This window comes from Pomacea canaliculata, linkage group LG8, assembly GCF_003073045.1.
Source record: "Pomacea canaliculata isolate SZHN2017 linkage group LG8, ASM307304v1, whole genome shotgun sequence".
NCBI classification, from domain to species: Eukaryota; Metazoa; Mollusca; class Gastropoda; order Architaenioglossa; family Ampullariidae; genus Pomacea; species Pomacea canaliculata.
In genome coordinates, this window is record NC_037597.1 from 18,995,940 (window position 1) to 19,021,447 (window position 25,508).

The 25,508-nt window shown below is 36.8% G+C and overlaps 2 protein-coding genes across 2 annotated transcripts; one reads left to right on the forward strand and one right to left on the reverse strand.

The window, feature by feature from the left end:
• Window positions 1-281: 281 nt before the first annotated feature.
• Window positions 282-10,141, reverse strand: LOC112570749 (ankyrin repeat and SOCS box protein 3-like). Its single transcript, XM_025249347.1, has 8 exons — window positions 10,054-10,141; window positions 8,241-8,352; window positions 7,499-7,597; window positions 6,457-6,609; window positions 5,640-5,897; window positions 5,141-5,321; window positions 3,646-4,439; window positions 282-3,287 (listed from the first exon to the last, which is right to left on the reverse strand). Exons 2-8 carry the CDS (start codon window positions 8,338-8,340, stop codon window positions 3,097-3,099), a joined length of 1,776 nt encoding a protein of 591 aa, XP_025105132.1. The 5' UTR covers window positions 8,341-8,352; window positions 10,054-10,141; the 3' UTR covers window positions 282-3,096.
• A 209-nt stretch (window positions 10,142-10,350) lies between these two features.
• On the forward strand, window positions 10,351-23,957 carry LOC112570789 (U4/U6.U5 tri-snRNP-associated protein 1-like). Its single transcript, XM_025249414.1, is given in 22 exon segments — window positions 10,351-10,682; window positions 11,688-11,739; window positions 12,437-12,489; window positions 12,811-12,946; window positions 13,640-13,685; window positions 13,687-13,746; window positions 14,050-14,127; window positions 14,560-14,659; window positions 14,929-15,071; window positions 15,363-15,435; window positions 18,012-18,085; window positions 18,346-18,405; window positions 18,725-18,846; window positions 19,373-19,548; window positions 19,756-19,889; window positions 20,810-21,007; window positions 21,608-21,715; window positions 21,913-21,994; window positions 22,216-22,312; window positions 22,521-22,749; window positions 23,015-23,139; window positions 23,552-23,957. Coding segments are annotated over 22 exon segments (2,406 nt in total). The 5' UTR covers window positions 10,351-10,447; the 3' UTR covers window positions 23,577-23,957.
• The last annotated feature ends 1,551 nt before the right edge of the window (window positions 23,958-25,508 follow it).

Sequence of the window (25,508 nt, forward strand, 5' to 3'; positions counted from 1 at the left end):
TGCTTTATCTGACATAGGCTTAATGATCAGTTTCTAATCTTAAAGAAGCGTATTTTTTATTTTCTGTAACTGTTTCTTATGTTTGCATTGTGATGAAATTATGTAAAAATATTTTTTTTTGTCTATTTCTATTAAAAAAAAGTAAAATTTTTTTTGAGAAATTGAACAATATCTTACATACAAACACACCTGTATAGAAGCATGAGTTTAGCCATGACTTGCCACAAGGCATAAAGTTTCAGTAGCATTTCTTCAGTGACATTCAATCAAAACCAGATTAGTTTAAGTTGGTGTTGTTATATCATGTAAAAAGTATAACATTTTGTACTGAGCCCAATACAAACGTTGTCTTTTTCAATCATGTTCATTAATTATCAAACCTAACAAAATATAATATAAACTGAAGCAGAAGCAAAATAAAACCCCATTCTTCTACAAATTGATTAAAGCACAGCACCATTCCCAATTTAAGCAACATGTTTCTAAAACTTCTACAACCTGTCCAGCCATAGACAATAATGTATGCACAGACTGCTGATGATGTGCTAAAATTGGCCATGCTTTTTTGCAAATAGGTAGTTTTCATATGACAATTGTGAGATCAGGCTTTGTTACTTAATTTTCTTTGGTTGTGAAGACTGAAATTCATTATCAATAATAGCATAACATGTTTTCTTTTGGGAAATAAGGAACACACATTTCAACCAGCTTTTAAAAAATACAGTGGAACTAGAAAAAAGGACCGACTTTTTTTTTTGATTAATGACAAAATTATGTATGGATCGAAGGATTTTAAAAAGGCAACTAGAAATATCACCTTCCAATTCATGATAATCAGTGTTCATATCTGCAAATCTGCAGCATGAAGCTTTTGGTGTCATAAAACCTCCCAAATTCACCATCTCACTAAATTTAGTATTTGTGGGAATGAGAAAAGCATAGGCATGATGGCAACAGTTGACAAGCAAACATGTATAATAAAGGTGCAAAAATTAGAAACCCAAGTTCAAAACAAATTTCCACATTCAACAGGACTGCAACAACAATAAGACAGGGAGGATTGTAGCATAAAATGTTTGACATGTTGCTAATGCACTTCTGGATTTTCATCAGTGGTTGTGTTATTGGACACACTACTAAAGAATGTCACTGAGAGTGAATATTTTGTTGAGTCATAAAGTATCATTTAGACATACTGACCTTGAAGAATATCACTCTATTAGTAAAAAGCAACATAGTAGAAATTTGAGAAGGATGAGCACTAACACTGCAAGAAACCCCCGAAAACAAAAAAAAAAAAAAAACCCCACAATCCATCGATGTATATCACCATGTTTTGTGGAAGAACTGATTTTCCTTAAACTTATCCCTTAACCCAAGTCATGAGTCCTATACCATCTTTTATGTCATCACTTTCGCCTAATGTCGAATATTTGTGAATGTTTAGTGGCAGGATAATGAGTAGGGACTGCATTTTCAACTAATGGCAGTAAAACTGCACTGCATAACTTAAAAAACGCTCCTCTATCGAAGCTACTGCCTTTATCTTAATGAACACATACCTCAGAATTATTAAAATGGTTTAAAAAAAATCTGATGTATTACAAATCATTGTATACATTTACACAATGAAAGAAACTTAGTATTAGAACCATTACCTCAAAACCCTTGCATATCATGGGAAACTGAGGAGCTATGCAGGTTTACAGGTAAATACAATCAAGGAACCTTCCTGGTTCACACAAAATATCTGCTCTTAGTTAGCATGGTTAGCACCCTCTCTGTCTTCTATTCCTTAAGCTTATTGTCTAATCACAAAACGTACCTAGTTCCTTAGTCACCCATACTGACATGAACACAGATCTCCACCCACCTGAACCACTCACAAATACTGCTAGCATTTTACAGTATGATAAAACCATGTTCACACAATAAAGAATGTGATGCCCAAAAGATTCTTGTTTCAAATGCCCTAAATTAAAAGACAACACACAGTGAGTGAGCAAATGGGATTTATTCCAAGCATGCAAACTAACAACTAAATGCAATATTGCAATGATGATTGACAAGTCAAGAATACCTCTTATGCAACAATGCATTATTTCTGCACCAACATTTCCATTTTTGTTCCAAGTTAACTTTCCTGCATACAGTGTTGGAAAGTTCAGTTAAACTTCCAGTCCTGACAAGAAGTATGGGCACATGAACTTAAAGTGTCTTATCCACATTCATTCAATGATTCCCTGCTTTAACAGTTAGAGCAGGATTAGTGGAAACATGTTTTACTAATTAAAAGCAGCTAAATCCCAATCCTGCTGCCAAACGATGTTGTATCCTTGCATAAGCTTTCTTCACAAAGACTAGGGAAATCTTTATTAAAATACTCTCTCCCACTCTCCTAATAAAGTGTGATCTAGCATGTTTACTATATTGCATATTTACTGTAGGATTAATAATTAAAAAAGGGATTAACAGTTGGTGGGGTGATTAAGAAGGGGAATTTATAGCATCAATCTATTTTTTTTCCCAAGGAATAAAACAGCTTTTACATGTCATCCTCACAGACATACAGACTAAAACTAACTTAAGCTGAAAGAACTCACAGCTAAATATTCCCCATGGGCCGTAGTCATGAAGCAGACATAATTCTACGTCATGGTCAGCTATGAACTGGGAAGTCCCACATTTGAAAACAGGCACAGACCTAAGAGATTGGGTTAAAATCCAGAGGTCCCAATCTTACATTCAGTCCACAGCTGTGATTACAAAGGGCTTGCTGGGCTGTATTTAGCTGAGATAACACAAACTTGGAGGAGCAAGCGTACCTCTGGTTCATAACTACAGAGTTGATAGAATCTTCCAGTTGTGATACCTACCACAAACACATGTATAATCTGATGCAATATGGATGTTGTGTACATCACAACAGAAAATATAGTTACACAGTTTAGGAATGCTCCTTTTCATGACACGTGATGACAGGTGAGTCTTGAGTTGAAGGCTCGCAAGTCTACCCCACAAACAAAAATCTGTTTAAAAAAAAAAAAAATAGAGAAAAAAAACATCAAGTGGCATGACGGTAAAAATGACAAAACACTATGAGTTTGGAAGGGACACCATACAGCCCAATGTTCCAATATATGGATCCAAATCTGAAAATAGAAGATACTCCCTCAAAGTCTCTGGCAGCCTAAGGGAAGTAATTATGCTGGGAGTGTAGCGACCCTTATTCCCAATAGTGCGCATGAGTTTCACACGACAAGCATGAGCCAGTGTGGGAGTTGAATCTGTAAAGACAGGAAAATAAAAGAAACTCATTTATGACATGTTTTTAAGTCATCATTTTGCCATTATCTAATTATCAGTTACTCATAACAGCAGGATTTATTCTTGATTCTGATGGCTGTTGCTTTGGAAGATATTATATGGTTTATCATAGGGCGGGGATCACCTTCATGAAAGACACTACCCAAAAGTAGGAAAAGCAGTCACCATGAAAACAAAATATGCATGAAACATTTTTTTAAAACTTGCCAGTACTTGCTAAGACAAACGAGTACAGAGCATGCACCTTTTCTCTGTCTCTCTCAAACACACACATGTACATGGGTAAACAAGTGAAAGATGCCTACAGAAAGTTCTTACCTGTGATGTGGATGATTTCTTTGGTATCTTCTTCAGGCAGCAGAGATAAAACACTCTTTGGCAACCTAACATTGCAAGCTAAAGTCAACAAAAAAGCCACTGTGGCTACTACCATATCTTTGCTGTGTACACAGTTTTTCAGCAGGCTACTGAGCCCAGAGACACCTTGCCCTTCGTTATTTACATCGATGTCTTCAGAGAATAGAGACTCTACCTCGCCACCTGCTACAAACAATCGCCACACATAAGACCGTTTCCTGTGTTCTAGCCAGACATGTTTATCCTTGGTTTTGGCATGATTGGAATTCACATTGATGCTATGGCCAAGGCAGCAGTTATCCAAGTCCTTCCTCAAGGCAAGTAACATAGCCACATTACCACAAATGTTATGGTGGTATATGTTGGGTGGGGCATTGTACCGAAGTAGCAGGCAAAACAATGGAAACGCATTCCTCCACATTGCAACCAACAAAGGTGGAATTTCATCATCTTGAGCGATGGGAGACAGGTCATGTTCTAGGAGAAGTTTAGCACCTTCTAAGGGCCATGACTTTCGGATGTGACACAGAAGAGAAGCCTTTCGGCCTGGCAATCCTCCCTCTGCCAGCAGAGAGAGTTCAGTTGCCTGATCAGGATCTAGCAGTTGTGACTGAAAGGCATCAAGTCCTGCTGCCAAGAGCATGCGCAGAATCGTAGTGTCTTGCCATTGCAGTGCTTGTACCAATGGATGCATGTCAGAAAAGTTGTCTTTAAACATGGACAGTTTTGTAGCAGGCAAAAGACTGTGCACACACCTGAGAACAAAGTACAGCTTTGATTAGCCTCATAGTACCTGAAATTATCACAAAGCAGCATTAAAGATTAATGTTTGGATGTCTGCATGCAAAATTACCTTTCTAAATCCTTGCAGCATTAACACTTATCTTTAGGAACTGCTGCATTCAAAAGTGAGATTGATTCACTACAATTAATTTCTTTGAAATCTACTTTCTGTTGATAAAAAAAAAATAAACCCCCAAAAACCTGTAATATTTTTTCTCAGCCAAGATGAAATTCAAACACTTTTGGTGACTCTAGTTGGATAATAAAAATAATTTTTTATCACATAAAAATGACATTCCTGAGTATTTTTTATGTGTAAGCAATGATTAGCTTGAAATGTATTCTTGAGCTGGATATAAGCTCAGTTACAATAATTTGGATATCCCCGACCGACTAAACTGAACCTTTTTTTTTCTCCGTAATGGATATGAATAAAAATGTTGCATAGTTTTAACACTATTTTAAGAACATCTTTTGTGCTTAAATCATTCTTTAAAGATTTATAGCTACATTTTGGTGAAAAATTTACTTTTTTCCAGGTAATAAAATATGCTGTCATGATTGAGTTAAATGAAGTTAACAAAAATGCCTCTTGTGCCCCTATTATCACATTAATCCTTTATACCATTCTAAAATGTGTCCCAGTGAGCCCGTTTTTACTCTGTAATATTACCTTGCATGTTCTTTATAAATGGCATATTGTAGAGGACCTGCCCCAGTGTCTGTGACCAAAATATTTGCATCAGCCCCATATTCAAGGAGAAGGTCAACCACAGCTTCATGGCCCTCTTGAGCTGCTATCAGCAGTGGTGTGGCATTATCAGCTGCCGCAACATTTACGAGTGCCAGGTTACCTTTATAGAAACAGGAAATACACCAATCATTTTTATGGTGATACACTTTGAAACTTGAACTAATCCTTTCAACATGAACGTAAACTATACTTTGTGCATATCATTGTGTTTAATACTGTATGGTTATAGTGAATATTGTAAAAAAAAAACAAACAACAAACATTAATATATATGGACTGTAAGTGGCATGACATAAAACATGGGGAATGTTATAGGTAGAAATATGCAGGTTGAGAGGTGAGTGTACAGTATTCTTTTATACAAACTACTCTAAAGCTCATTAAGAAAGAAAAGCAACTTCTGAGATTTTGAGCCCACCTTCATCTTTTGCAGAACGTAGCAAAATTCGTAGGCAGTCCACATGCCCCCAATGGGCTGCAAGAAAAATTGGTGTAAGGTTGTGGTCTGCACGCACATCCTGCTTGGCCCCATGCTTTAGAAGGTAATCTAGGATACTTGCATACCCTCGTTCAGCTGCTAGGTGTAGAGGGGTATAGCCTGTGTATACTCGCTGATTGACGTCTGCTCCTTTTTTCACCAGCAGGCGGATACAGTCTACATTGCAGCATTGGATAGCTGCAAACAATGACATACATGCAACAACAGAACTCTCTTGCCTTCATTTAGAAGATCTGTCTTTTGAGGCAATGTGAGGAATAAAAGTTTAACAAAACAAGAAAGCAAGACAGTCACAAAAACTTTTTAATAACCCTTAGAGAAATAAAAAAAAAACAAAACCAACAAAATACAAACAAAACAACCAAACCCATCATCAGTATGACTAGAAATGTATGATAACGAGAGCAACAGTCTTGATAAACAAAATGAAACAAACAAAGTAGGTCACATACATAAGCTAGCCTCAATGTTTGACTCTTATGCAGTGAACATTTCAACAAAAGTGTGCACATGTATATATCTTTCTGTAAAAAGAACAGACACAAGCGTGTATTTTTAGACAGCATGGTTGCCATTAATCAGATTCTATGGTCCCTGACAACTACAGGAAACCAGTGAATTTCTGATATGAACACAAGTCTCCAATTATAAACAAACAATTAGAATGCAGAAAGAAAAATTACATCAATATCTCAAGCAGCAGAGCGCTTGCAGCTTTGCTGTGAAAAGCCTTTACCTTCCCACAGTGGCGAGAAGCCCTCATCAGTTGCCAAGTCAATGTCGGCCTGAGCATTTACCAAGGCTCGAACGCACTGAGAGTTTCCCTGCCTTGCTGCTAGCAGCATTGCAGTTTCTTTCTCATGAGTCTGCCAGTCTGCATCAACTGATGCTAAAATGTCAAAAAAACATAAAAAATAAAATCCTTTTTGTAGTTGGTTGCAGTAAACATTTATGGGGAATAAACAGGAACAAGCTGATAAGAACTTTAAACTACTACAAATTTAACTATAATGGTGTATTTATATTAAGTCCCACCTATTCCGCAAGAAAACCTCTTAAATTACAAAAAGCCTTGTAGTAGTAGAAAATGGGTGTTCTGATGCAATAGAAGCAGCAAAATATTTGGAGACTCCAATAATCAGCAGCTGATAGGTGACAGAAGCCATCAGAACAAATTTTAACAAATCTTTGCCGGGAAACTAGGAACAGGCTTGTATGCAAGGAAGGCATGCATTAATAATCAGAACCATTATTCACTTTTTTCCATTTTGGAAGACTGCTGCCAATGTTTTGAAAAAAATTGCTTCAACCCTTTCCCAACTGCCTTAATGAGTCTGTAACTCTAGCAAATCAAGCATCTTTGTTCTGTAAAACCTCTGCCACTCAGGTGAGTTTTAAAGCTGCAACAGCTCTAGACTCATGAACAACTCTTCCTTCATGTTTAGAAGGGAGGTGTAGAGAAGTAAACAAACTCAGCAATTTAAACAGAAAAACAAATCCCCACATAAAGTCTTCCACTCATTACAAGATACAAGTAAATTTTTTCACATCTACTGGATGTGGTTTATAGATCATGACAGAGCAGAGGTAACCAGTTGTAGTAGTGCTGGGAGGGAAAAAGAATAGAAATTACATTTAGATAGCAAAATACTTCTGTCAACATGCTTTGGTTATATCCAAGAGGAAATTGAAAAAGGGAATGTTTGAGTGAGGAAAACAAACATTACGTGACTGTGTGACCATGATGTATGGCCATAAATTTAAGCAAAATGACTTACGCTGTCTGAGGAGAAATTCAAGGCACCCCGGAAAGCCCCCACTGGCAGCTTCATGTATTGGGCTCCAACCTCGGTTGTCAAACACATCCACTGGACGACCTATTATCGTACACAATACAAAGACTTATAGCACATTTTCTGCAGGGAGTAAAATTTACCTTGTGTGAAATCAGAAAGAGTTTACATAAAAACTGGCCAACTGTTTGACAAAGTCTTTCTTTTGAAAAAGCTTGTATCTATATTAAAAACAAGTTTTTGTGATTAAACAGAAAGCATCATAATCTAGATCTTATGTCTGAGCTATTGCCAAAGAAATTTGAGTACTTCTGGTGTACAGATATTAAGCTGTTACAAAATACCCAACAGAATGTATGACGAATATTAGGCAGTAACTTAAAAACAAAAGTCACAATAGAAGCAAACAGGAAAGAGAATACATGAGGAACTTATCCTGTAGCAATATAGGTAAGACAATCCCACCAACGCATTAAGTTTACCTTCAGCATCAATCACTACAGAACCTAGATGCTCTGCTCCCTTATATTGTGGAAAGTCCAGTGGGGCAATGGTTAGCACCTGTCACCAATACAATGGGGATTGGCTGTCCTGGGTTCACTGTTCTTTCTCTGCATATGGCCCCTGCTAGCTGCTTTGTTAGCTGGCTTGGCATAAAACACCAATTCTCTCCCACCCTCTTATCTACTGTATCTAGGAGCTTAAGCTCAGCTTTATTCATACTCACCATTCCACACGAGTTCTTGTAATCCAACCAAATCCCCTACTCTTGCAGCAACACAGACCGTTTTGTAGTTCTCCGGGTCTTCTTCAAAAGAGTCTTGCATTGTGTTTCAGAACTTTAATAAATCAGAATGTTAAAATACACTTATCATTGCACAAATTGATAAAGAAAAAATATATCATGTCAGGCTTTAGATACAGCTACCATTACAACCGTATCAGAGCTGCAGTTGTGTATTGTATTTGGTAGCTGGTGCGTGACAAATGTATAAGGAACTGTTTCTTTTCCTCTGGATATATCCTGATAAGGAGCAATCTAAGAAAAATGGTGTAATGAGTATGATCCCCTAAGATCATAAATTGTGGTTATGCATATGTAAATAAGTGAAATCACAAAAAACTTTCAAAAAATACATTTTATTCTGTACATCAAGGATCTTGATTTAAGAAGAGAGTAAAGTTAATAAGTTAATATATTTACAAAATGTATTTGTAAATATTTACAATGTTTTAGAAAAGTATGAAAACAAGAAATACTCCTGTCTTTGTACACTACTAGATAAAAGGAACTGTGAGACTGCTTTTTCCTGGAGAAAATCTTGCAAGGAAGCTTTTTATCTTGTTGTAATTGTATCTTATGAACTACTCACTTGCAGCTTCTCCTTGCTGGCTCTTCTGTACATTTACATTAGTAGAAGTAGGGAGTGGCTATCATTTGCTCAAATACACTATATATATATACCTTGAAAATTGTAAAATTTTGGACTATTATCCTTAGAGTTCTTGAAGCTGTTTAAATTTGGTACATATTTAGAGTTAGTCAGCAGCAAGTTCCAATTTGCAGAAACTCTTTGCAAAGTTACATTTGTATTTAGTGGTAGAACAATGTCTAATGAATACTTTTCCATCTGAATTTCTAGCAATGTTAGTTCTAGTAATGTAATGTTACTGTTTTGTTCTATTAAAAAAATGAATACATTCCTGAATCTTAATTCTTATGTGTTTCATCAACAATACATTGCATCAAGCAAAGTGGCTCACTGTTTATCCATGCAGTTTCTTTCAGTTTATCTAGGATTATGAGCTTTCATTAATTATGCTGCCATGAGATGCACTTACTACCAAAATAAAAGCAATGTATACATATTTCTCGGTACTGCTTTTATTTCTAGAAATTCTTTGGCAGCGTGTCTCTAAAGAACTTGTATCAGCTGATGGCGTAAACATTCTAAAACTGAAAACTTGTGTAAATTAAAAAACAAAACAAAACAATTATAACCAGGTGTGAAACAAAAGACAAAGTAACAACTGCTATCAATATCAGACAATAAAAACATGTCTAAAGATTAGTACTATTTACGAAGATTGTTTACCATTGTCTACTACTGCTTTTTTAAAAAAAAAAAAAAAAAAAAAAAAAAAAAAAGACCTGCGATGAGTGCATCAATAACTAAGTCATGAAATAACATGTAAATCTCGTTCAACATTCTGTGTGCCAAATGAAAAAAAAAAAAGAAAAAAGGGACACGTTTCCTAGCGATTTTACTATTTTGGAATTATATTAAGAACTTAAAGTATAAGTCATAAGCTTTGGACGCACGTACTTATTATCAGGCTTCTTGGTTACTGCAGATCAAATAAATCGTTTATTTTTACTGTATTTTGGTATAGCCACCCGCTATCGTTAGATTAAAAAAAATAGAAAGTATAATTATTAAACATTTGTTTGTAAGTAAACCATATTTAAGTATATCGCATGAACAAAAGGAACAAAGTAACCCAAGAACTAGCTGTTCCAAAAGAAAATTATTACACACCTGCTTTGCAGACATTGCCAAAGGAAGTGCACGCGTATTATTTTGTATCATTATCTCCCTTAGACAAAGTGAGAAGCACTTCTTTGTTCATTTGTCTAATTTGATAACAAACCATATGAGAATTAGTAAATATTTAGATCGTATTATACTTTGAAATAACAGAAATTATATGCAATAAAACACAAAAACTATTTAAATTCCATTACCTAAACTTTTATTATATATTATTGAATGTGTTCTGTGTGGTTATAAGCTATAATTTTTTTTTTTTTAAAGCTGCGGTCTGTTCAGATTGACGTCCCTTTGAAACTTCCGGTTTTACGTTAAGTATTCGTAGTTGTACATAAAACCCTTAGTACTCTTACCTTATCTTTCATAGAACGTCGTCGTCAGAATGGGGTCTTCTAAAAAACACAAGGAAAAGGATCGTTCTAAAGACCACAAACGCAAGAAGCGCCACAGATCACGCTCTAGGTCACGCTCTTCTAAGGAAAGAAAAAGAAGGCATCGTGATTCAGATGATGAACGAACACACCGAGAACGAGACCGCGATAGGGATTATCAATCAAATGTTGATAGCACAAATGAGCATCGTCCATCGCAAGACACGCAGACTAAGACAGAATCGGGTAAGAAAACGTATTAAGAAGCATTAAAATGTTAATCTTTTCTAGTTTATTTGTCACAGTGTCTGTGTGTGTGACTGTATGATTTGCCAGAAATGTAGATCAAATGTATAAAATATATCAAATATAATTTTAAAAGAAATATCAAAACTATGCAGATTATAAGAGTTAGTTTAATGTTTACATTAAAAAAGCTAGTATTCTTTGATCTTTTAGTGGTTGAAATCCAAGTGAAATAAGTAGTAAGTCTTAGTAACCAACTGCTGTAGTATATTGTTCACTCTGATGCCGTAAAAGACTGGGACAGTTGGGGGTTTACCCATTTAGTGATTCCATATCGCCCCTGGAATGTCTGGATTCTCCTTTCTGTATTGGCAAGCTAAATCAATTCATCCCCAGAATCAGTACTTTGTCCATTTTGTCCCTGTTACTTTAGCAAGTCTGCTGTCTTTGGAGACGGGTGGCTCCTAAGTACTTAAAACTATTTACCTCTTCAAGCTGTAATTTATTCATGAAGCATGACTACTAGTGGAGATTGGTAATAAGGAAGGAAGGTGTCATTTTAATAACAAGAAGAAAAATATGATTATCAGATTCATTTGCAGTTTCATTTTCTTTGAGCTTATCGATTGCAGAGGCCTGATTTTTTTCCAATCAAATTTCCTCTCCACATATTTTTTTTTTTTATTATAAGCCTGGAGCATTACAAGCCCTAGAAGTTAAAATTTAGATTTGTTTACGCCAGTACATGCTTTTTCCTCTGTGTCCACCTCTTTATCCTACCCCATCCCACAAAAAAGCTGCTATGCATTTTTGTTACAAACTAATCCCAACACTTGTTTTCAATTTATGTGGATGCATTTTTGAGATGGACTTTATTTTTGACTCAATTATTCTTTTAAATTACCACCTATATGAAAACTTTCCATTTTTATTATATTATTTGTAGCATTCCATTGCTCTTCTTGTGCATTTTAACTTTATTTTATTTTCAAATGATTGTTTCAGAATCTGCCAGTTTTGAGAAAGAGCAGCTATCATTAAGCATTGAAGAAACAAAGTAAGTTGTTATGGTTGATTGTGAATAAATATTGCTTTCTTGTTGTCTTAGCAAATTAGAGTATAATAATAAGCCCATATTCACAAATTCCTTTAAATAGTTGTTGTGGAAGATGGAGAAACAAACTTTAAAAAAAAATTGTTGATTGTTTAGAAGGATAAAATAATTTTTTTTCACTTCATTATTTAATATCTTGGTTCTAAGGTGCCAGAATCCAGTCACTTTCAGTATAATCTAGTTTACTGAAGAGAATAGGAAAGTCCTGTTTTAAGGCTCAGTGGAAGCAAAGTTTTGATAATTCTTTGCCTTTGCAAAAATACTTTGTAAAAGGTTATGTCATTATCTTGAGGTATGGTCTAGAAAATTGGGGAATCTGTTTTAGAAAAATTCTGGTTGTGTAATCAGATCACACGTTCTTCTCTGTAGAAGGTTAAGAAAAGATTTTAATTGAAACATTCCTTAAATTTAAATTATTCCCTAAGTCTATAGTAAAGTAGTGACTTAATTAGTTTCAATCAGAAGATATATTTTCCTAGCAGGCATAATTAATTTTAACAGTTTTTTAAAATCACTTTGGTGCATGCTATCAGTACTGATGAATCTAAACACATTTCTATAAAAATATGCATGACAGCAGTTATCAGTAGCTTTCATTTTGCAGAGACTGTCAATCTTTTATCATATACAACTTTTTCAGCAAACTTCGTGCAAAGCTTGGCCTGAAGCCTCTTGAGGTGGGTGGTGCCAAAGGTAAGTTAAACACATACACTCTCTTTTCCTCTCATACACGTGTGCGTGAGTGCACACACACATATATATATATTTGCACTTACATACATATGCTTAATCACAAGTTTGCAGATGACTACTTACATGACTGTGCTAGATACTTCCCCACTATCACTTATGAAACTTCATCAGATTATTACTCATCGGCAATAATTTCAACACGGCTTGTAAACATTTTTTTCTTGATTTTGCAGTAATAAGTAATCAAAAAGTAGGATTTTCATGGCTGGTATGTCATATTTAACCTGAATTTGTGGCATATTTTTGTGCCTGTTCATACAGATGGCAGTTCCAAATCAGGTGAAAACCAGGATGTACACGTACCAGCCATCAACATTGGGGAAAAGAAACGAACAGAGAAACTTCGTGAGAAGATGGATACCACAAAAGCAAAGAGGGAAATATCAAATAAGCTAAGGTATTGTGTTTAAATATTTCTTATGATTGACTTTGTGCTTTTCTTTATTGGGGATGAAGGGAAGATGATTAAGAAACTAAAATGGCTGACTGATTTTAGAAGGCAGCTATAAATTTGTTTTATCTCTGATATCAGTGCCTGGTTACTGAATATGACAAATATTTTTCATCACTGACTTTTAGAGGTATCTAGGCCTTAAAGCTGTGCTATAAAAATACCAGTTCTAGGAATATGTCTGTGCTTTGATCTTGACTCAGCTCTTGATATAGGCTAATACTAGCATATTTATTATTTGGAAGAACGTTCTTTCCCAGCTTGTGCTCATAGATCTTGTACTTATGGCTATTGATGTGTCTCTGTTTGTTTGCTGATATGCTTTGATCTGTGTCTGTACATGTGCTGTGCAAATTTTGCATTTGTCTTTCTGTGTATATTAGCTTTATAAAGTAAACTGAGCCTTCTGTTTAGAAGGAAAGTACACTCTTTAAATTCCCATTGTTGTTATTATTATTAACATGAGCAATCCTCTTTTATTTTAATGTTTTCAGACTGTTGTGTTCAGCTATAAATGACTGATATGAAATCAAACATGTGGAATTGGTGTTGGAAATATGTGCATGTTGTGTGTCCTTTCATGCTTAACAAGAAAAAAATATTTCTAAGTGTTTTTCATCGTTTTTTTCCCCCTCAAAGGGTCATCAAAGGACTTGGAGAAAGTGACTCTGAGGATGAAAGTGCAATCAGCCTGGGTCCAGAAAAGCCGTCAAGTTCAAAAGGAAAAGGAGATGGCTGAAAAACGAGTATGTTGATTTGCCTCTTTATTTCATCAGATCTAAAAAAATTCCATTAGCACAGTACTCCCAAGATAAACACTCTATAAATGAATAAAATAACAGATATTCTTGAAGCATATAAAATATTCTTCTCAAATGCTCTCTTTAGTTGACCATCATGCAATCATGGCTCAAAACAAAAGTGTACTTTGGTATACTTCTTTAAAAGTGTTTGATCTAAAATAAAAAGTGTTGTTATCAATACGTGAAAAGGTATATTGTCTTGTATTTTTGTAACTTTTGAGTGTTATAATATGTTTGTGGTGTCAGGCCAAACTGCTTGAGGAGATGGATGAAGAGTTTGGTGTAGGCAGTCTAGTAGAGCAGGTTTTTCAGGGACCTAAGCAGGTGAGACTGACATCTTAGCTATCCATATATATGTATATGCACTTGTATATATATGTCTTTTATGTTAATCACTAATTTCTGTGAATATTTAAACATAATATTCAGTTTTCTCTTACTTTGTTCCAAATAGAAATATCAAAATGTAAGTCCAGAAATATGCTTGTGGTTTTATTCACCTCAGTCTTCAGATGAACAGGTAGTGCTTAGAATTTTTGTTTGTGAAAGTAATGTCCAAAAGTAAGCTTTTCCTGTGCAAAGACATATGGTTGCAACTTATCTGCATTAGAACATTGTTGCCATAACAAAGACAATTGTAGGGGTTAAGTAAAAGTGAAGATGCTATGTCAGGGTACATTAAAAAAGCTGATTATATTTCCTTGTTATGACATCTAAATTATATAATTGTATTTGGGGGAATGATAAATTTTGCAGAAGAATTACTCCTCACGTGATCTGAGTGGGCTGAAGGTGGAGCACGGCATGGAGAAGTTTCGGGAAGGATCTAATATTGTCCTTACACTAAAAGATAAAGGTTCAGTTTTTTTTATATGTAATACCTTGATATGGTGTTAAGTATTTCATTGCAATCTAATTGAAATTTCAAACATACAATATTTAGCAGAAAGCGTCAAACTTTATTGTCAAAATATTTGAGATTCAAGTGCTGCTTTTTGTTTAAATGGATGTCTATGCTGGCATGTATTTGTTTGAGTTTTGCAGTGAATAAATGACATTTTTATTATTTAACATTTTTCCTCTGTATTTTTCTTTAGAACATTCTGTTTAACGCTTTATGTATAGGTGTGCTGGATGAAGACAAAGAAGATGTTCTTATCAACGTCAATATCATTGATGATGAAAAGGCAGAAAAGAATGTTGAGAATAAAAAGAAGAAGCCAGATTATAAACCTTATGATGAGCCCCAGTTTGATGAATATGGAATGGTAGGTATAGATTGTGTGAACAAATGCTGAGTCCAATGTAAAGGTAGCTAGAAACACTATAATATATAACTTAGTAAACATTAACTGTGCTTGGTTTCTTCATGAAAAAGGGCAAAATTTTCAGAAAATCAAATAATACATAATAAGGTTGTGGTAAATGTTTGTGCATTTAATCATCGTTTTATAAAGTGTAGTGGATTATTTTTTAAAAGTATGTTATTTATTAAGCATTCTTACCCAGATCTGTACCTGCTAATATATTTAGGTATTGGTAATTTTTTTTTTCTCCAGCTGAAATCCAAAGAAGTTCTTGACAAATATGATGAAGAAATTTTTGGACAAAAAAGAGAATCATTTGTTCTAGGTGAGTTTTCTTTAATGAGGCTCATTTTGTGTTCGGTTGTAAACCAAGCATTGGTAGTGCTTGGCAAGACATGTTTTTTAATAGCATTTGTAAAATTTCACTTTTTGTTCAGCATTTATAATTATTTTCTGGAAAATACTTCAAATATTTTTTCTTTAGGAAATGTCTTTTCCAACAGGTTTTTGGTGTCATCATAGGTAGATATCATTTCAGACAAAAGTTTCATTGGCTAAGAGTTCTTGATTTTAAGCACCAATATATTTAGCAAACTGTTTATTGAGTGGTGACTAGGAATTTTGTTGGTGTGGACAAACCCTTTGACCTGACCTAGAAAAAAATAATGTATCCATGAAATTTTTGTGTTTCTGTTTACATGTGTTTGAAAACAATTGATTAAAAAAAGAGTAAAAGGTATAACCTAAGAAATATTTTTGGAGCAGAACAAGCATTAGTGCATTCAACAACAACAGAAAAAAGACCCCGTGTAAAGTGAAATAAATTTAATTTTGTTTTCTCAAAAATAAAAGTTGAGAAGAGGCCTATCCAAGAAGCATTTGAATTTAAGACACTTGTTGGTTTGAAGAACATTATAATAAACCCAGTGGAAATTTCAGGTTCTTCCAAGCCATTGACCAACTTTTTCTTCAAAAAGCACTAGCTCACACACACATACCATTACATAAAAAATTACTATAATATGGCTTCAAAATATTTCCTTAAGAATAATTCTTGAAACACTAATATTTCATTAGCTGATGAGGTGGTAGTCTCTTCATGAGCTTATGACAGTTTCTGCTGATGTGGGAAAAGAAATTGAAACCAGGACACAAGCTGATTTCTGAGGGATGTTGGTTTAGTAGTTGAGAGAAACATGATAACATTGTCCTTGATTGTCACTTCTTGCTTGGATACTCTCCAATCTTTCTGGCTAAATATGTGAACCCTTAGAAAGGAAATAGATGAATGCTCTTTTCTGAAAGATCTGTCACCTGGGTTAGATGTTGCGAGTCCACACACAGCAAATTGAAGCTGGTTGCCAATCACATTCCAGTCCAGCAATCAACAACCACCTTCAACTTGGCTGGGTCCGGTGTTTCTCCTCTCTGTTTAGAACTACATAAAATAGCTACCAGTGTTACGCTTACCAGAAGGTTTCACTCAAAGGCATTTTTTTTATTTGTTTAATTCACCACTTATTAGAGGGGAAAAAAGTCTTACAGAAAATCTCTCTCTACGTATATACTTGAATTTTCTTAAATCAGATTTGCAAGTGAGCAGAGAAGACAACACAATATAAATTTTAAAAAAGTTATAGTGCTTGCACTTGCTATAATATACAACTAAAAAAACAAGCAATAGGAATGACCTTTTCACATCACAGCCTTAAATTTTTTGTTTTAAAAAAGTAAAATGCATTCTGCATTGTCTTGCCATAAAAATGAATATCCTATCAGTAATGCTTTGTGGTATTACAGAGGTTTTCACTCACTTCAATAAAGTCAGAATGTGACATCTTTCTGACTGTAGTGCAGCAGGTTTTACATACATAGCAGGCTGTTGTGCATGTTTGTGCATTTCAGAGTACAAAGATTCTAGCAGTCGTAACTACTTTAAGGAAGTTAAAACTGAGAAGTATCAAACAAGCTAAAAGTGTTCTAAATTTCTGTTAGTTTTGCTATACTCTAAAGAGTCAAGAGGGAATTGTCATGTGTGTTTCCCAAATTATTAAGTGTGATCTTCCATCTATTTCTTCAGTATAACTGACATATACATGTAATGATTATGTTCAGTTCTGTTTGATCTTTTCCTGTCCTCAGGCAGGTCTTTTAGAACCCTGAAAAAGTCAGAACTTGTTTTTGCATGTGCATTTTTGAATGTGATTTCTTGACTAACCTTGTGCAGAGCTATCTTCATGTCTACTGCCTTTTTTTCAAGTGAAGCATTTCGAGTGCACTGAGGTTTTTTTCGTGCTTTTGAAAAACATATTTTTTAACTGGAACATTCCATCATAGCTGAACTTGCTTCCATGTGTCTGATAAGTCAACAGCACAAACACATTAGATGTGTAGAATGAAATGTCTTGTGTGGGAAGAGCATCTGTCTGTTGGGAGATGGGCACAGGAAAGATCAAAGGGATTGCTAAACAATGTGAAACATGATCAGCAACCCATTTGGTCCATGCTGCAACCCATTTGACCTCTTTTGGTTTATGATAAAGACTTGGTCCTTTTCTGGTCCCATCTTGATCTGTGATTACAGCAATGTGGAGGCTTGATCTGTAGTGGTTTTTGTTGCTTCACCTCATGGTGTGCTCACTTCACATCAGGCATGCCAGCAAATCTGGAGGAAAAAGACTGATAGAAAAATATAGGAAAACCATTGTAGGTAGCATGATCTGGGAGGTAATGAGTTATTCAAAAGGAAACTAAAAAGGAAACAGCACTTCCAGAAAAGGTGACAAAAGAGAAAGTACAGAAAAAGAAATTCTGATTTGTTTTACAGCACATGGGTAGCTGCCACTCACAATTAGCATGCTTTATTTATTTGATAAATTATTTAGATCACATGCATTTCAGGCTCAGGGGGAAAATATGATGCAGAGCATGAACGCAACATGGAGAAGATTCGTCAGCAGCTTAGGCAGCAAGGAGTGAGTTTGTTTTAAAGTTTATTTCTGCCTTTATCTATTTATCACCTTCCTGAATTCATTCTCTGTTATTTCTATGGTCCTTAATTTTCTTCTGGTGTTGCAAAGCTCATATACCACTCATGTTACTTTTTGTCTTTTTTCACTTCTTTTCACTTCAAAAGGCTTATACATTTTATTTTGAGCATAGATTTTATGTTTCCCTAGTGTTAAAAATACCCACGATACATATAAAAGAAATTTAGAATATCTTTTATTTGCAGCAAACACTTGATGGTCCTGGTCTCACAATAGCCAGTGAATATCTGACCCCAGAAGAAATGGTGAGCTGTTAAGAACTTGTGTTGAGTGAATAAAGCATGAATGAGAGAGAAAAAAAGAAGAGAAGCACGCAAGATTTTCTATTTACACTCATCTAGAACACTATGGCAGATATGTGGAACATATTCACCATAATGTAGGAGTCAATATTTGTGAATGCTAGCAAAAAACTGGAGGAGGTTGTTGTCGAGAAGGGAGAGAGCTTACTGTCTTAATTGTCAGCACAGTTGTGCTCAAGTCTCGTGATGTGGATGCATGTGGATTCACATGCATTTGTGCTTGAGGTTTGCTGATATGCAGTGCATGTCACCACTTTTTCAGAATACCAAGTTTAAAAAGGTGAAGAAGAAAGTGCGAAAAATTCGCAAGAAAGAGCTTCTAAAGGCTGATGACCTCGTTCCTTTGTCTGATCAGACAGCAGAACCCAGTGACTATGGATCCAGGTATAAGGGATCTTACTCATTGTAATGTTTCTTTCCTGAAAGCCCTAATCTCTAAGAGCTAGAAATAGACAACAGATTGCTACATAGACCACAAATCTGAGATGGTATGCTTTCGGGGTGCCCAGACTAGGGAAGCACTTTGAAATAGCTGTTGTAGGTTAAAAACTCCACGCACAACTGTCTCCATCATGTGTGAGCAGTAAGATTCTTGCCAAAAAGTAGTAAAGATAGGGGAGTTCCTAATGTTAAATATGAAAGTAGACCTAACAAACCCCAGCCAGCCAAGGCGTTGTGGCAATTAATGATAGTAATCCAGCATGTGAACTTATAGCCAAGGTAGATTGATAGGCTGATGTAGTATTTTTGTGATTAATGCTACTCTGTCAGTACTGTATTTATGATTTTTACACTTGATGAAAGATTGAATCTAGTAACACAATCAACACTGGAATGAGTCTGTTAAAAAAGAAGTAGTTCCTAATGCTATTTACCATTTCACCTTGCATGGCTGCTGATGCGGATGCAGAGTCAGAGGTCGTGGATTGGCCATCACCAAGATGGAGGAAGAAGAAGAAGGCGGAGGAGGAGACAAGCTGCCTCCTGTGGATGATGCCTGCTTCTACACTGGCATTACTGTCAAGGAAGAACCACAGGAACCTGTGCCCGTCAAAATGCCACTGAAAGCAGCAGCAGATGATGATGGTGAGTTTTGTACATCACTTCTTCTGTCATGGGTTAGGAAAAAATGGGTTGGGAAAAAATAATGAGTGAAAATAAAGCAAGTAAATCAGGCTACCATTTATATTTGGTCTTGACATACATTTGGTTTAAAGTATTTTATGCCATTATAAAATATATGTGCACTCATGCATGAATAACATCGCTTGAGTTCTGCTGTTCTTTCATTAGACCTTGTTGGCCCTGATGAAGACTTGAGCTCAGTCACAGTCGAAGAGGAGGTAGTTCAGCAAGAGTTGCAAACAATGCTGCATAAAACTCGCCGACTTATGCAACGCAATGAAAAGAAGATTGAAGCACAGAAGGTGAGATATATATTTTATGTATACATGTATGAGAGATGTTCCACTTCCGCCCGGACTTCCGTATTTCGTGCGCTTTCAGCCAGTGCAGACCATGTGGACTCGATAGAGTGATTCTTCAGGGTGTTTCCACATTGTTTTCATCATTTTTCTCCTCCTAGTTTTCCCAGGATGGAGAGTAGAAGCAAGTCGATGCACATTCCACCTTCATTCGGTGCCATCAGGGCGTTGGAAAATGTTTGGCCTGGCTTTTGGGGAGTTGCTTCATCTAAAACGGCTTTCACAGACTGGTTTTGGCGATTTGGCAGAGGAGCTGTGGTAACAAACATCGTGAACCTAGGACGTCAAGAGACCCAGATAGTGATGACAAAATTCGTGAATTCCTGAAATTTGTGCAGCTTTCGTCAAAGGCCGCCTTAAAACCCTCAAAAGTCAGTGGTTCTGTCATGACAATGCTCCTGGCCACACAGCCAACATCACATTGGAGATTCTTGCTCAGTTGGATGTGAAGGTTTTGAATCCTCCTCCCTACTCACCAGACCTTGCCTTGTGCGATTTTGGTTGTTCCTGAAGCTGAAAGAACCCCAAGGTGGAGTGAACTCATTGCTGGAGTTAGTGAACAGCTGAAATTGATGCCAAAATCAGCGTTTTTGGAGTGTTTTCACAAACGAATCCATAGAACCGAAAAATGCGTTGAAATTGGCGGCGATCATGTTGAAAAAGAAGAAGAAAACAATGCTAGGGGTTTGTTTTATTGCCAAAGTGGAACATCCCTCGTATATATATATACACACACAGACAAAAGTTTTGCTTTGAAATTACACTAAACAACACTTTTCTTGTATGTTTGAATGAAGATTCATTTTCTGAGCATGCCTGTATCTTCTTTTTAAGCTTTCACTTTTTTAAAAATTTATTTGAAGGTGATAGAGAATCTCATTAAGAAGGAGGACATAAGCCTTTCAGATGAGATCAGTTTACCTGCCCCTGCCAATACCAGCCAGGCACAGGGCAGCAATAAAATTGTTCTCAACTCCACGTCGGAGTTTTGTCGGAGTCTTGGAGAAATTCCAACCTACGGTTTGGCCGGCAACCGTGAAGAAGAGAGAGAGGAGATCATGGTGAGTAATAGCTTTTGCCTTTTCTTTCTTCTCTGCCTCAGACAACAGAAGGGTTGTAAAATTGGCTTCACAGTAACTTGTATTTGTTCTGTTCCTCTTGATAGAAATTCTAACAAAATGACAAAACATAGGTTGTTGGATGAGGGAGGGTGATGAACTATGCTAATAACAATATATACATTTGTATATTGCCATGTCATATCTGAAGTTATGTTACTAGTGCTGACCCAATAATATGACAAACAACATCAAACCTTTCAACAACAAAAACAATAAAAGGCTTCAGCCCAGAACTAATTCTCTAAATGCTTCAAGAACATATCTTTAAGTGCCTGTTTGAATGAATGCTTGCACTGGTCCATCATAAAAAAGGAACTTACTGAATTCTCATGTCTCACTACAACCTGTTTGGTTGAAAGTGGATATATTGGTGTCTTTGTACGGGAAATGGGGACAGGTTTGGTCAGTCTTACTGTTGGCTGCAGTCTTCAGCATTAGACTAGTCTGGAAATGCAGTTGAGTGTCTCTTGGGATGCATACAGGAACAGTCTGCGAAGCTGCAAACTGTGAAGCTGACCATGATGATATTTTTGGTGACAGGATCTAGAGCTGGAACTAATGGAGCAGCGACGACAGGAATTGGAGCAGGAGGAGCAGGCTAGTGGCTGGAATGAAGTTGACATCGATACAAATCCTGTGAACATCACGGTAAGTGGGGGAGTATAACGCACATTTTCATCTTCTGCATGAGTTCGTTCCATTATCACACCCTGTTTTCATAATTAAATTCTCCACTTATACAAAATTGAAAACTACCAGTTTACAAAAGTGGAGAAGACAGATTCTGGGGATACTTACATAAAGTTTTCAGTCTCTGACAACACTGACTGTATTTTCCATGTTAGGGCGAGGAAAAATCAGTTCTGGAAGAGGAGCCCATTGTGACAGAGAGTGTAGGAGCAGCTCTTAAGCTTGCTATGAAAAAAGGTAAGAGATACCACCCTGTGCAGAGTTCATGGTTCAATTTCTGAAAAAAGATTGAAAGTGCTTTTTGAGAGTGTGTATGTGTGTGTTTTCATTCATCATAAAGGTATTGTTACCAAATAGTCTAGTAACCAAACCTGACATTGTGCTTCATCTTGATGAATCTAGTGTTAATCGTTGCAGCTCAAGACCTTTGTGACTTAATGTTACTATGAATTGTGCAGGTTATCTTGAAAATGAACCTGTCAAGAAGCCCAGCAGTGCCCCCAAGCACAGTTACATCCAAGCACAGAACTACAGCATTGAGGACAAGAGATACGAGTTAGTAAACCTTGGAGTTGTCGTAAACCAGTTCATGTCCTTCATTAGTACTTAGCATTTTTAAAAAAAAATACAGATGCCTTTAAAAAAAAATCGATTTTACATATTTGTGATTGTTTTGATAAAAGTAAAGGTTGGAGTGCTGCATGAAAAAGGTAATGACAAAAAAAAACTATGAAATTTTAAAGAGATGCATCAATGTTTTCAGTGACCTAGATGAAAAGTATCGTAAGCGTGACCGCTACAGTGGAGGCATGGTGACTGATTTCAAGGACAAGGATAGCTACAAGCCAGAAATCCGCCTTGAGTATGTTGATGATTCTGGGAGAGTGCTAAACCCCAAGGAAGCGTTCAGGCAGTTGTCCCATCGATTCCATGGCAAAGGCTCTGGCAAGAAGAAGACAGAAAAAAGGCAAAAGAAAGTTGAAGAAGAGCAGGTTCGTTTTGTGCTTAAGTAGTTTGTATAAAAATTACCTTCATTGTTTGTTATTGAAGTTGTTTTGGGACAAGATTGGATATTATAGTACTGGAAAAGGGATAATAGATTATAGTGATTAGAATACAGGAGTGAGTGCCATACCAGTTTCACTCTGCAACTCGCTGAATTTTGAATTTTAAGTGCGGGTCGTTATTTACCTGGAAAATAATATAACCTGACCTAACCGCCAGTGACCAGGTTTGTGACGTTTGAATGCCTTGCAGCTGATGAAGCAGATGAGCTCTACAGACACACCGCTGAACACACTCAGCCTTCTGCAGGATAAGCAGAGGTCGGAGAAATCTCCCTTTGTCATCCTCAGCGGGAACAAAACTTTCTCCTCTTTATCGTAAGTAAATCCAGCTAACTAGGCCATTACTTTGGAGCCAAGGTCTACTTCATGTTACACTGTCACATTAACTCCTTCACTTTCGATCTGTCGAAATTAGCGTGATTGTTTTCGAAGTATGTCATGTGTCGTTCCCTCAGATCTGTTAATGTTTATAGTGTTGAGATGTTCACTGAAGTGGGTGGGTGCTCCTGTGCGTGTTTACTTGCTTGTGGATAATCTTGTTAGATAAGAAGTCTTGTAAGGTTTTTGAAGTTGGCAAACACTACAGTTTTGCAAGGGTTACTCTCGAAGCCTAAGAATATTTAACCACAGCCAGACTATACCCAGCTTTATGAACTCCAGCGGGGGTCTGTTATCCAGAGATGGTTAAATGCTGCAAAAACTGCTACACCTGTGATGTCTGTTTCAGCCAAACCCTCAGCAAGCCGCGCTGACCACCGCTGAGCACAGCACACGGTCTCTTGGGCATCCAGCGATGACCACCTCCCACCCGGTGTACCTCCTAGATCTCGTGTCTGCATGCGTGGTCGGAACCATGGTAGCCATCACGGCAGGAAGAAGAATTATGGGCATAGGTGGTTCACAGACTCAAACGACTGTGGTGGTGATGATGCTGGTGTGAATACGTGACAATATAGATGTATGGCAAATTACGCCCCCTATTCCTTTTCATCTGAGTTTTTATCAACGACTGATCCTGTCGTCACCCTATAGAGTAGAATCTGCATATGGATTATGCATATCGTACGTGAAAGTGCAAACGCCTGTGTTTGTACTTATGTGAAGAAGTATAAGATTTCTAAAATCATAAACAATCCGTTTGGGGTTTTTTGTGGATGATGATGTTACATTGTTTAATTTTTTGTTAGTACTGCAGTTATCGCCCGACACTATGCGCTGTGTGATTGCTGCGTGCACCATCTCGCTGGTCAGCTTCCTTTGTAAGTGTGCGAGAGATGGCTGGTTCACAGTCTCTCAACATACACAGCACATACGCGCGCGCGCGCACACACTAGAAAGGATGGTGCCTGCATGGCGCTGCTAGTTTGATGGCGAGGGAGAGCGGGGGGGATGGCAGATATGGTCTTAAAGCTGCCCATTATCCTTTGACCTACCGAAAAACAAATGAAGGCGAGTCGCGAAGACGTGGCGCCCTCTTCAACGAGTGCGTAAATCTACGTAAATCTATGATTGGTTTTTATTAGCACTACGCAACATTCTGTTAAAATTGTGCCCAAAAGTAATAGTACAAAATTGATTTGCGCTTTTTGACTAGCTTATCCTTTCTCTTCCAATTGCACTCGATATAAAAATAAATTATTTATTTCTACAAAATATTTACCATTTCAATTACTCTTGCATTCCCCTTAATTGTCCGCCAATCAAGTTTGTCCAGTGGTGTGGTGGGGAGACAGACGCAGCGATTTACACGGTTTGCTAGTTATTCCTGTCTTGGTCAGTGGTGAACTGGTCCTGCCTGGAACGACCGCATCGTCGGCCTCCTGTCCCTTTCGAGGTACTCTAGGCGACAGTCTTAGAGTATTGTGCGTGGTCAAATAGCCGAACCTAACCAGCTTGTCCCACTTCACTGTTGTGTTCTACAAGGGTCACTGGTTTTGTGTTTCTTGAAAAATAGTCATAGCAGCATCGTCTGGCACGTTCTTGTATTCTCTTCTCAGTCCCGGCAAGCAGAGTCCACATCACACAGCAGAATTGGAATTAGAAGAGATTTGGGAGCAAGTCTGATATTGCTGCGCCGGATCCTGTCCAGCTGGCCATTGGTGCCTTTGCTGTTGCGATTCTGATGCTAATATATAGAAACTCTGGGGTCACCACATAGCTTCATTCACAACAAACCAGTATCCAGTTTGGATGAGGCGTAATTCACATGTTCATTGAATCTGTCTTATTTTTTTCACATGTATACCAAAATCATTGTTCACATGCAGACCATTTCTGCGAAACAGAATATTGTAAATCAGTGTGTAAATATTATGACAGAAAAATTATCCAATCAAAATGCGTTAAATACAGCAAACCTGATACTGCTATCATTACATCTAGGTATATCATTTAATGTTTCTTCTTTTGATACCTGTCGGTTTTGTTAGAGCGTACGATGGCAATGGTTAGGACATTATCAGCTGTCCTGTCAACACTGCGAGCGCCTGCAATAGACCTGAGTACGGGTCAGAGAACCGGAAGCTGCGTCTTACCAATGCCCCATCTATGCACTAAGATATACGACTTTCATTGTACGAAGTCAAAGAGCAGTGCAACTAGTGTGAGGTTTATTATCTGTACAAGTCGTCTCTGCTTTCCCTTTCTTCTTTTTATGCCTTCGCTCCAAAGTTCTCTGGTGATAT

Excerpts from the sequence above, each read along its gene's own strand:
- LOC112570749 (XM_025249347.1), bottom strand. The coding sequence starts at position 8,340 with ATGCAAGACTCTTTTGAAGAAGACCCGGAGAACTACAAAACGGTCTGT. Across the intron at positions 6,610-7,498 it reads TGAATTTCTCCTCAGACAGC|CATCAGTTGATGCAGACTGG; the intron begins GTAAGTCATTTT and ends TTGACATTTTAG. Across the intron at positions 5,898-6,456 it reads CTTCTCGCCACTGTGGGAAG|CTATCCAATGCTGCAATGTA; the intron begins GTAAAGGCTTTT and ends CATTGTTTGCAG.